Below are 12,634 nucleotides of genomic sequence, written 5' to 3'. Positions count from 1 at the left end.
AGCAGTGGATCCAGATGTGTCCCAGTATAGTTTCACTGTAAGGTACCACATGACTGCACTAAATGAAGTTTGAGCAACATTGTTGTTTTTTACAAATGCTTTCTAAACACTTGAAAGCTAGTTCTAATGATAAGCTGTAGACCACACTATTTACCAAGATAGTTTTCATCTGTATTTTGATTTGATTAGATGTTTAGTTCGAGCTGAATGTCATTTGAGCCATGTCCCTTTGTTATTATTTAATAAGCATCTTATGCACACCTGATTCTGTTCCCCCCGAACACTTTCTTGTGTGTTTTGATTGCCCCTGATCCTTAATGTATCATGTCAAAATAAATCATGCTGTACGTTCTTTTTTATCCATGTAATTACTCTACCATGCATTGAGGTTAGTCTCATTTTGTTGAAGATGAATTGTTCGTTTGTGGAAAATTGTGTACAGATTTTTTTATAGGTCCATGGTTAGTCAAATTGTGTCTTTTAATAATTCATAGATGAGTGCCATAGGATTTATATTGCCTATCATAATCAAACAGCCATCCTATAAAAGGTGTTAAAAGTGCAGTGAAGTTCTGGAAGTGCTAGAAACCCCCCAGTTTTGTGTGAACAACACACAACACTGGCCTCTGCCTTTTCTTTTCTCTTGTGTGTAGACGAGAAAGATCAATCTTTCTGTATCATAATGTACATGGAGTTGATTTCAGCCTTTGCAAAACAAGCCACTTTATTGTGAAGACTGTTGCTCTGAGCGATGTAGGGTTGGTTGGTTGGTTGCATGAGTTTTATAACAGAGGCTTAAGCTGAGCTATGGCATGCTGTGGAACCACAGGAGTGATGATATTGATTTTTATCATCTTGTTTTGTTGTTTAACTTTTGGTTTTTTCTTCTTTGAAACTACAATAAAGCATAGGGATTTAGCCTTAAATGCACCACTTGAAGCTTTGCTGAATGTTTTTTAAGGTTATTGTTTCAGTACAATAAATAGTTTTTCAAAGCTTTAAAATTGTGTCATTGGTTATGGTTACACAAGACTATGCATCTTGAATCCAGTGGTGGGAAAAGTACCCAATTGTCATTCTTGAGTAAAAGTAAAGATACCTTAATAGAAAATGACTAAAGTAAAAGTGAGTCACCCAGTAAAATATTACTTGAGTAAAAGTCTAAAAGTATTTGATTTTAAACATAAACTCAGCAAAAAAAAAGAAACGTCCCTTTTTCAGGACCCTGTTTTTCAAAGATAATTAGTAAAAATCCAAATTACTTCACAGATCTTCATTGTAAAGGGTTTAAACACTGTTTCCCATGCTTGTTCAATGAACCATAAACAATTAATGAACATGCACCTGTGGAACAGTCGTTAAGACACTAACAGCTTACAGACAGTAGGCAATTAAGGTCACAGTTATGATAACTTAGGACACTAAAGAGGCCTTTCTACTGACTCTGAAAAACACCAAAAGAAAGATGCCCAGGGTCCCTGCTCATCTGCGTGAACGTGCCTTAGGCATGCTGCAAGGAGGCATGAGGACTGCAGATGTGGCCAGGGCAATGAATTGCAATGTCACCGGCATCACCGGCAACAACATCGCCTATGGGCACAAACCCACCGTCGCTGGACCGGACAGGACTGGCAAAAAATGCTCTTCACTGATGAGTCGTGGTTTTGTCTCACCAGGGGTGATGGTCGGATTCGTGTTTATCGTCAAAGGAATGAGCGTTACACCGAGGCCTGTACTCTGGAGCGGGATCGATTTGGAGGTGGAGGGTCCGTCATGGTCTGGGGCGGTGTGTCACAGAATCATTGGACTGAGCTTGTTGTCATTGCAGGCAATCTCAACGCTATGCGTTACATGGAAGACATCCTCCTCCCTCATGTGGTACCCTTCCTGCAGGCTCATCCTGACATGACCCGCATGACAATGCCACCAGCCATACTGCTCATTCTGTGCATGATTTCCTGCAAGACAGGAATGTCAGTGTTCTGTCATGGCCAGCGAAGAGCCTGAATTTCAGTCCCATTGAGCACATCTGGGACCTGTTGGATCGGAGGGTGAGGGCTAGGGTCATTCCCCCCAGAAATGTCTGGGAACTTGCAGGTGCCTTGGTGGAAGATTGGGGTAACATCTCACAGCAAGAACTGGCTAATCTGGTGCAGTCCACGAGGAGAAGATGCACTGCAGTACTTAATGCAGCTGGTGGCCACACCAGATACTGACTGTTACTTTTGATTTTGACCCCCCCCCCCCTTTGTTCAGGGACATATTATTCCATTTATGTCAATCACATGTCTGTGGAACTTGTTCAGTTTATGTCTCAGTTGTTGAATCTTGTTATGTTCATACAAATATTTACACAATATTTAAGTTTGCTGAAAATAAACACAGTTGACAGTGAGAGGATGTTTTTTTTTGCTGAGTTTACTTACAGTGCATTCGGAAAGTATTCAGACCCCTTCCCTTTTTCCACATTTTGTTAAGTTACAGCCTTATTCTAAAAAAATGTAATTACATTTCTTCATCAATTTGCACACAATACCCTATAACGACAAAGTCAAAAACAGATTAAAAAAATAAATACCTTATTTACATAAGTATTCAGACCCTTTTCTATTAAACTCGGAATTGAGCTCAGGTGTATCCTGTTTCCATTGATCATCCTTGAGATGTTTCTACAACTTGATTGGAGTCCATCAAATTCAATTAATTGGACATGTTGACAGTGCATGTCAGTTGACAGTGCTTGTCAGAGCAAAAACCAAGCCATGAAGTCAAAGGAATTATTCGTAGAGCTCCGAGACATGATTGTGTCGAGGCACAGATCTGGGGAAGGGTATCAAACAATTTCTGCAGCATTGAAGGTCCCCAAGAACACAGTGGCCTCCATCATTCTTAAATGGAAGAAGTTTGGAACCACCAAGACTCTTCCTAGAGCTGGCCGCCCTGCCAAACTGAGCAATCGGGGGAGAAAGGCCTTGGTCAGGGAGGTGACCAAGAACCCGATAGTCACTCTGACAGAGCTCCAGAGTTCCTCTGTTGAGATGGGAGAACCTTTCAGGAGGACAACATCTCTGCAGCACTCCACCAATCAGGTCTTTATGGTAGAGGGGCCAGACAGAAGCCACTCCTCAGTAAAAGGCACATGACATCCTGTTTCAAAGAAATATATATATATATATATATATATATTTCACCTTTATTTAACCAGGTAGGCTAGTTGAGAACAAGTTCTCATTTGCAACTGCGACCTGGCCAAGATAAAGCATAGCAATTCGACACATACAACAACACAGAGTTACACATGGAATAAACAAAACATACAGTCAATAATACAGTAGAACAAAAGAAAACAAAAAGTATATATACAGTGAGTGCAAATGAGGTAAGTTAAGGCCATGGTGGCGAAGTAATTACAATATAGCAATTAAACACTGGAATGGTAGATGTGCAAGTAGAGATACTGGGGTGCAAAGGAGCAAGATAAATAAATAAATACAGTATGGGGATGAGGTAGGTAGATAGATGGGCTGTTTACAGATGGGCTATGTACAGGTGCAGTGATCTGTGAGCTGCTCTGACAGCTGGTGCTTAAAGCTAGTGAGGGAGATATGAGTCTCCAGCTTCAGAGATTTTTGCAGTTTGTTCCAGTCATTGGCAGCAGAGAACTGGAAGGAAAGATGACCAAAGGAAGAATTGGCTTTGGGGGTGACCAGAGAGATATACCTGCTGGAGCGCGTGCTACGAGTGGGTGCTGCTATGGTGACCAGTGAGCTGAGATAAGGCGGGGCTTTACCTAGCAGAGACTTGTAGATAACCTGGAGCCAGTGGGTTTGGCGACGAGAATGAAGCGAGGGCCAACCAACGTGAGCGTACAGGTCGCAATGGTGGGTAGTGTATGGGGCTTTGGTGACAAAACGGATGGCACTGTGATAGACTGCATCCAGTTTGTTGAGTAGAGTGTTGGAGGCTATTTTATAGATGACATCACCCAAGTCGAGGATCGGTGGGATGGTCAGTTTTACGAGGGTATATTTGGCAGCATGAGTGAAGGATGCTTTGTTGCGAAATAGGAAGCCAATTCTAGATTTAATTTTGGATTGGAGATGCTTAATGTGAGTCTGGAAGGAGAGTTTACAGTCTAACCAGACACCCAGGTATTTGTAGTTGTCCACGTATTCTAAGTCAGAGCCGTCCAGAGTAGTGATGCTGGACGGGCGAGCAGGTGCGGGCAGTGATCGATTGAATAGCATGCATTTAGTTTTACTTGCGTTTAAGAGCAGTTGGAGGCCACAGAAGGAGAGTTGTATGGCATTGAAGCTCGTTTGGAGGTTAGTTAACACAGTGTCCAAAGAGGGGCCAGAAGTATACAGAATGGTGTCGTCTGCGTAGAGGTGGATCAGAGAATCACCAGCAGCAAGAGCAACATCATTGATGTATACAGAGAAGAGAGTCGGCCCGAGAATTGAACCCTGTGGCACACCCATAGAGACTGCCACATCCTGTTTGGAGTTAAGGACTAAAGGACTCTCAGACCATGTGAAATAAGTTTCTCTAGTCTGATGAAACCAAGATTGAACTCTTTGGCCTGAATGCCAAGCGTCAGGTCTGGAGGAAACCTGGCACCATCCCTACAGTGAAGCATGGTTGTGGCAGCATCATGCAATGGCGATGTTTTTCAGCTAGAGGGACCGGGAGACTAGTCAGGCTTGAGGGAAAGATGAACAGAGCAAAGTACAGAGAGATCCTTGATGAAAACCTGCTCCAGAGTGCTCAGGACCTCAGACTGGGGTGAAGGATCACCTTCCAACAGGACAATGACCCTTAACACACAGCCAAGACAATGCACTAGTGGCTTCGGGACAAGTCTCTGAATGTCCTTGAGTGGCCCAGCCAGAGTCCGGACTTAAACCTGATCGAACATCTTAGAAGAGACCTGAAATAGCTGTGCAGCGACGCTCCCCATCCAACCTGACAGAGCTTGAGAGGATCAGCTTCCCTGTGGCTCAGTTGGTACAGCATGGTGTTTGCAACGCCAGCATGGTGTGTGCAATGCCAGGGTTGTGGGTTTGATTCCCACGGGGGGCCAGTACAAAAAAAAAAAAATGCATGAAATGAAATGTATGCATTCACTACTGTATGTCGCTCTGGATAAGAGCGTCTGCTAAAATGACAAAAAAAAAAAAAGATTGGGAGTAACTCCCCAAATACAGGTGTGCCAAGCTTGTAGCGTCAAACCCAAGAAGACTTGAGGCTGCAATCGCTGCCAAAGGTGCTTCAACAAAGTACTGAGTTAATGGTCTGAATATTTCAGTTTTACATTTTTTATAGATATTTTTAAAAAATGTCTAAAAATCAGTTTTTGCTTTGTCATTATGGGGTATTTTGTGTAGATTGATGCAAGATTTTTAGTATAAGGTTGTAACGGAACAAAATGTGGAAAAAGTCAACGGGTCTGAATACTAAGTATCAAAAGCATATAATATAATTGCTAAAAAAGTAAAAGTATAAATCGTTTCAAATTCCTTATTGGAGGGCAAACCAGACAGCAATATTTTCTTGTTTTTTTTAATGTATGGAAAGCCAGGGCACACTCCAACACTCAGAATTTAAAATCAAAGCATGTGTGTTTAGTGAGTCTACCAGATCAGAGGTAGAGGATGACCAGCGATGTTCTCTTGATAAGTGCGTAAATTAGACACTTTTTTTGTCCTGCTAAGCATTCAAAATGTGAAGAGTACTTTTGGCTGTCAGGGAAAATAAATTAAAAAGTACATTTATTTCTTTAGGAATGTAGTGAAGTAAATGTAAAAGTTGTCAAAAATAAAAATAGTAAACTAAAGTACAGATACCATAAAAAACGACTTAAGTGGTACTTTAAAGTTTTTATACTTAAGTACTTTACATTGCTGCTTGAAACAATATGACAATTTCCACACGTTTGAAAGACCAATCATTTCAATCATAAGTGCCATGCAAAAGCTTGTCCACTAGGAGGTGGTGTTGTCTACGAGCTGGAGGGTGTGTGCGTTCCCGCAGCAACAGGGAAGATGGCAGCTCTCACATCTCTCACCCAGGTAATGTTACACGAATGTATTCAATATTATGCAGTGGACTTTCAGTCTAGCTGTTGTGCATGCTGATGACCTGCAGTTTTTAGTGGTGTGCTCTTTATCCAATTTGTATAAGAAAGAAGACAAATAGCGAAGGTATTTAGCTTGCTAGCTGGATGGGACAAGGCCTTGACAGTAAGCTTGAAGAGAGTACCGTTAGAAAGCTAGTTAGCTAGCCTCGCTAGTGGGCTAGCTACCGTTAGCTTGCTTGAAAAATGAACAAGCTAGCTAAAGTTAATGCTCATTTGAGGAAAGATATTTTGAGATATGTTTCATAAATATTTAGATTTAGATACAAGACAGAAGAGCAAAATGTATGCAACCAAAACATACCAACATATTTCAACGTTAGTTAGCTATAGCGAGCTAGAAGGCTAGCTATACATAGTTAGCTAGGTAAGCTTAGCTAGCTTGCCAGCTAAACAATACTAGCTAGCAAGCTACACAATTTGACTATTATAACATTGTAATAACACGAATAGTTACTGTAATAACAGTGTATTAATATATACATATTAATACACTGCTACACTGTGATAGCTATGAAGTGAGTAGTGATACCGTAATGCCTGCAGCTACCTACTAGATGTAATGAATGATGACTGACCAGCTTGTGCGCTTATGTCGATGCTGGCTACTTTGCATTTTAAGTAAGATTGCAGAGAGGACCAGTTTTGTGTCAGTCACATTAGCTAGGCTACATGATGCTTCTAGTTATTCCATTAAAACATGGCAAAGATTGGCTTTTAGTGTTATTGGAGAACATGGATTTATAACCCCTTTTGCCATCTTATAATTCACACAATGCTTTAAGTTTAAAGAGCTCACAAAAGGTACTCAACAACTTGGCTATGGCCTATTAGAGGACATTCATATTTGATGTCATGGGACAGGAAATCCCTCTCTGGCTGTTGTTTGTGATAGACCCTTAAGTGGCTTTTTAAAGGATGGGTCCAGATGTCAGTAGTAGTTTGGTGGGGTGTGTCACACTATTTGACGTAAGACAATGGTTTCCAGCAGCTATTTGAAATGCTATGAGTAATCTGAAAAACCTTTCCCCAATCAGCTGTCAAGTGGGAACCCTGTGTACGAGAACTTTTATAGACAGGTAAAATACATTTTTAAGTTTGGTTATCACATAGTCATATTGTCTACATAGATTGGGGATAATTCCATTTCACACACATTCAACAGTATAGAGTGGAGGTGTGGATAGAAACATTTAATAATTTGGTTTGCTGTGTGCTTGTTGCAAGGTGGACCCAGGAAACACGGGGAGAGTAGGGCCCACGGAAGCTGCGTTGTTCCTGAAGAAATCTGGCCTTCCTGATGTCACCTTGGGAAAGGTGGGTAGCACTGGTACTGTGTAGCGCTGCCGGCCTCTGAAGCCTTGGGCAGAGTGGCAGACTCAAGGGAACAGTCTTGGACACTGTAGATGGATAAACTGTTCTGAAAGCAACCAGCAGGAAGTTATGTTTATTAGAGTGTCTCTGTCATTAAGGAGTAATACGAGCATCTACACACAGGCATGCTTCAGTATTCCCAGAGGAATATAACTGGAAAAGATGACCACATCTTACATCATTGCCTGGTCTGATTGGATCAATGTCTTTCCTTTCTATTTATCAGAACCTTTAGGGTGTGTACTTGTTTCAGCTATATTTGGTGTACCGTTTGTACCCATCTTTTGTTTTACTTGTTACCTTGGTCTGTTTATGTCATACTTTGCTTTGAGTCTTAGCCTATTCTATCTCACCATCACATTCAGCTGGTTATCTGGGACTTTTATGCACATTGATTGTTATTTACTTTACTTTGTACACATTCCATAATGATTGTTGCACATTGATGCTTTAATTGATGTTTCCTTAGTTAATCATCTTGTTTGTGTTTGTCTCCCCTCAGATCTGGGATTTGGCAGACCCAGATGGGAAAGGGTTCTTGGACAAACAGGTAGAGAACTAATCATTTCCTCCCTTTGTGCGATGCCTTTGATTCTGTGGCCCTTGAGGGCAATTGAGCTGGTATTTGTATGGTTCCCATAAACAATGCTGTTGTCCTGTCTTGTCTAATAGGGGTTCTATGTAGCTCTGCGGTTGGTGGCCTGTGCACAGAGCGAACAAGACGTCAGCCTCACTAGTCTGAACCTCACTATCCCTCCCCCAAAATTTGTGAGTACAATCCTAACTAGTACAATCCTAACTAGTACAATCCTAACAAGTAAAATCCTACCAAGTACAATCCTACCTAGTACAATCCTACCTAGTACAATCCTAACTAGTACAATCCTACCTAGTACATTCCTAACTACACACATTTCATGATAGTTTTATGATGCGTTTATTTTCTCAAACTCTATATGTTAATATGTTTGGTTGGGAGATTGTAAAGTAAGCGTGAAGGTGAGGTTATTTTTTAAATTGTTTTGTTATAGAAGGACACAAGCAGCCCATCGCTCAGCACATCATCCATCTCTAGTGAACCCCACTGGGCTGTGAGGGTGAGTCATGTTGAAACACCCCAGGACCATATGTTTGGTTGATACAGAAATATATTTGTTTTGTATCTTAGACTTTTCTTTATTTTATCATCGAAAACACTGAACAGAATTCAGAGAATCATCAACAATGAGTTTACCTTTGTTTATCAATCGCTCATTGTTCTTTTTGTTCATTTTCTATTCCAGCCCGAAGAAAAGGGTAAATTCGATGGGATATTTGAAAGTCTTGCACCAGTCAGTGGACTGCTCTCTGGTGACAAAGTAAAACCAGTTCTAATCAACTCAAAACTACCTCTGGACGTGTTAGGAAAGGTTTGGGATCTTAGTGACATTGATAAAGATGGACATCTGGATCGAGATGAGTTTGCTGTGGTAAGGTGTACTCCAGTAAATAAAAAACTAATATTTCACAGCTCACCTTCACATGTGTATAAGATTATAACTGACACAATAGTAAAATATAATAACTGTCTAATAACATTGGTAATAAGGCTTACTTGTAATAGCATTTGTAATGACTAGTAATAACTTTTGTCATCTTTGTTCTTTCCCCTCTGTTCTCCAGGCCATGCACCTGGTCTATCGGGCCCTGGAGAAGGAGCCGGTCCCCTCTGTTCTCCCCTCCTCTCTCATCCCTCCGAACAAGAGGAAGAAGTCTCTGGTTGGCTCCCTCCCTGGTGGCACCGTGCCTGTGCTGCCCGCCAGCCCCCCGCCCCCCAAGGACAGCCTGCGCTCCACCCCTTCCCACGGCAGCATGAACTCCCTCAACAGTGCCGGCAGCCTCTCCCCCAAACACACACTCAAATCTGCACAGGTAAGCACACGCACGCACGCACGCACGCACACACACACACACACACACACACACACACACACACAAAAACATTTAACATGTGAGATGTGAGATGTGTGTGTGATAATGCGTGTAATCTCCTCTCCATGCCAGCACTCAGTGAACTGGGTGGTCCCGGTGACAGACAGAGGACGCTTTGATGAAATCTTCCTGAAGACAGACTTGGATCTGGATGGCTTTGTCAGCGGAATGGAAGTCAAGGACATCTTCATGCACTCAGGGCTGCCCCAGAACCTACTGGCACATATATGGTAGGAGAGACTGACTGATGGCTGATGCCACCTGATTACCGGACTGAAGTTGACTGTATTACTCACGTTGTTATTATTGTGTGTCCAGGGCCCTGGCAGACACCAGGCAGATGGGGAAGCTGACGCGGGAGCAGTTTGCTCTGGCCATGCACTTCATCCAGCAGAAAGTCAGCAAAGGCATGGACCCTCCTCAGGCCCTGACCCCTGACATGATCCCCCCTTCAGAGAGGGGCACTCCCGTTCCAGTGTGTACCACTCCCTCCCATGTACGCATTCATGCACCACACACACATACACACGCTTTCTATAGGTTGTTTTCAATAAAGCGTCACAATACATTAGATTTGGCTGTTGGGGGGCAAGGAGACCCCCAGCTTCGCTAAAACCATTGACAACTACATACCGTTTTTAAGGGATTGTTAAATAAATGTTATAACTATTTTGTTTAAATAAATCACCTATTGAGCATAGTCAGAACTACAAGTTTCAGATTATTCCATGCAAAGCAATTGCGCTCATTTAGCTCTGTCATCAGAGTTATACAGCAAGTACCTGCCTGCTTATCGTGATCAGTAAACATGCTCTTCAAGAGCTAATGATATTACAACCAAATAGTTCACATGTATTTAACAATCCCTTGAAAACGGCACGCAGTTGTCAGTGGTTTTAGCGGAGCTGTGTGTCTCCTTGTTCCCCAGTAGGCAAATCGAACGCTCTACACCAGTGTCAAGATCACTTTCTGAGGCAAAATGCAAGCTGAGATCTACCGCTCAGATTTGTTTTTAAACAGGACTTCAAAAACTTAAGCCTATGCAACATTAACCAATTAAAAACAGTTTTGTAGCAATGAAGTTTGTGCAGTAGGCTTTGGCCCAATATATTATCACTGTATATTGTCTACGTTTGAATTGCCCTGCCAATGTTGTTCTTCTCAGACCATTTTGAAATTATATTTCAACATTGTAGGTATATGATCACACTGGTAATTTATAATTTGTTGTATTACTTGTGAGGCACAGCTGAGTGAGCATAATAATTAGCTTATTTATTTTACTGGACTGATGGCCTGCAGCTGATGGCCAGTCTGAGGGGAGGGAGCAGCTGTGAGCAAGCTGCAGTGCTGGTTGTAGCTTGAGTGGAAGAAGGGAGAATGCACATTTTATTGCTCATAAAAGTGTTGAACAAAGTGTTGACTGTGCAGAATAACAACTTAAACATGAACTTACCCATAAAAACAGCAGCTATTTGCTGTATTCATTGAGTCTCTCTCAAGTCATGGTTTTAAAAGTTTTGAAATCTCACATGATCAACTTTGCTGTGCGTTCGAGGCTTCTTTTTAAAGTCTATGGCGCGAGGAAACTGCAGACACGGTGGTCTGAGCTATATGATTGGCCAGCCGTAGGCACTATACATGCACATGGATTTAGTACTATAAGTATGTGGTAGTGGTGGAGTAGGGGCCTGAGGGCACACAGTGTGTTGTGAAACCTGTCAATGTATTGTAATGTTTTTAAAATTGTATAAACTTCCTTAATTTTGCTGGACCCCAGGAAGAGTAGCTGCTGCCAATGGGGATCCATAATAAATACATATACAAATACAAATAGGTGCACTTGATTTGCTCACTAGGCCTGCCAGGTAGGCGGAGTTCTACCTTCAGACACATGAAATGGTTCATAATGAGAACACTGTGCCTCCCCGGAACTAGGGCTGCTGAATCAAGCGCACCTACCGCCAACAGCACCAAACAAATACAAAAAATAGGAACGTAAGGCTTTATTGTTGGGTTTTTAACAGAAATGTTTGGTGATCGACTAGGAATGGCTTGGAGATCCACCAGTCACGATCGACCGGTTGGTGACCACTGCTCTACACCTTATTGTGACGTTTTATTGAAAACAACCTATTTTGGTGCAGAGACATGGTTAAAGTACTTGTATTTCCACTTTGAGAAAAAGGTTATAAGGTTTACCCATTAAATTGTTGGGGCATATACAGAGTGTGCAACTTTCTTTCTTTATGTTTATACACTTTTAGACATATAACACAGTTAAAAAAAAAGATCTAATCCTGTATTCATTTCTGGGATTGACACTCAATGTGTCATTCTTGTGTTCAGTAGGAAGTCTTCATCCCTTGTCTCTATCCACAGAGTATGTCTGGGTATGTGACCCCTGTGAGCTCTGAGATGGCTGCTCTGTCTGAGATGAGGCGGGTGAGTGACGTCCTCCCATATTTAGATTTTTGAAAATGTGTTATCATTTTCCATGGCCCTGCTTCCAGGTGCTTGGTTTAAAAGAGTGGACGGAGGGACTTTGATCCTCTGATAAGAAAGACTTGTTTTGGCAGCCAGGGAGTGTTATGTAACTACATCATTGAGCTGTGGAGAGAGTATCCTCTTGATGGACAATAACTATTCATTGATTGATTTGGTGTGAAATTATATTTATATGGTTCGGAATCGCAATGGTTCGGAATCGTGGTTCGGAATTGTGATGTGCTTTGTGTGTGTAGACTGCTCTAGTCTGGTGCTTAGACCCTACCAGGAGCTTACCGCACACTCTTTTCTTCTTTACCCTAACCTAAATGCTGCTGAATGCCGCTTTCTGGGTTATATCTCTGTATCAGCAAATAATGTTCAAGTTCTGGGTAGGTAACTGGTAAAACTCGACAAATGCTTTCGATGGCTCACGAGACAGAAACCCAATGATGAAAAGCATTTGTGAGAACTCAGTGACTGTGAACGGTGGTGTGACTTGACCTCCTGAGTTTCCTAACCATGGCGATGGTGACCGGCTCCCCTCAGACATTTTTGCACTCGTCCCGTCGCCCGTCCCTCTGTGATGCTTCCTTCCCTGTGATCTCTCTCTCTATCTACCCTCTGGTTTGGTCTGGATGGTTTGATGTCGTGGCATTCTAGCTC

The 12,634-nt window shown here is 42.1% G+C and overlaps 1 protein-coding gene across 5 annotated transcripts in view; it reads left to right on the top strand.

Moving 5' to 3' along the window:
• Positions 1–5,961: 5,961 nt before the first annotated feature.
• LOC106573813 (epidermal growth factor receptor substrate 15-like 1) overlaps positions 5,962–12,634 on the top strand; it is a 29,306-nt gene continuing 22,633 nt past the window's right edge. For 4 of the 5 annotated variants that reach the window (XM_014149162.2, XM_014149160.2, XM_014149163.2 and 1 more), the window contains exons 1-11: positions 5,963–6,071; positions 7,174–7,215; positions 7,364–7,453; positions 8,013–8,060; positions 8,183–8,278; positions 8,542–8,607; positions 8,794–8,979; positions 9,173–9,421; positions 9,554–9,711; positions 9,800–9,977; positions 11,864–11,926. In XM_014149162.2, coding sequence (XP_014004637.1) covers positions 6,045–6,071; positions 7,174–7,215; positions 7,364–7,453; positions 8,013–8,060; positions 8,183–8,278; positions 8,542–8,607; positions 8,794–8,979; positions 9,173–9,421; positions 9,554–9,711; positions 9,800–9,977; positions 11,864–11,926 — 1,203 coding nt within the window. In that variant the 5' untranslated portion in view covers positions 5,963–6,044. Of the gene's footprint in view, positions 6,072–7,173; positions 7,216–7,363; positions 7,454–8,012; positions 8,061–8,182; positions 8,279–8,541; positions 8,608–8,793; positions 8,980–9,172; positions 9,422–9,553; positions 9,712–9,799; positions 9,978–11,863; positions 11,927–12,634 lie in introns of all 5 variants that reach the window. The other variant, XM_014149161.2, reaches the window with a different exon arrangement.

This window comes from Salmo salar, chromosome ssa16 (genome assembly GCF_905237065.1).
Source record: "Salmo salar chromosome ssa16, Ssal_v3.1, whole genome shotgun sequence".
NCBI lineage: Eukaryota > Metazoa > Chordata > Actinopteri > Salmoniformes > Salmonidae > Salmo > Salmo salar.
The sequence above is the reverse complement of the archived record's forward strand: the minus strand, read 5'-3'. Positions and strand labels throughout refer to the sequence as shown.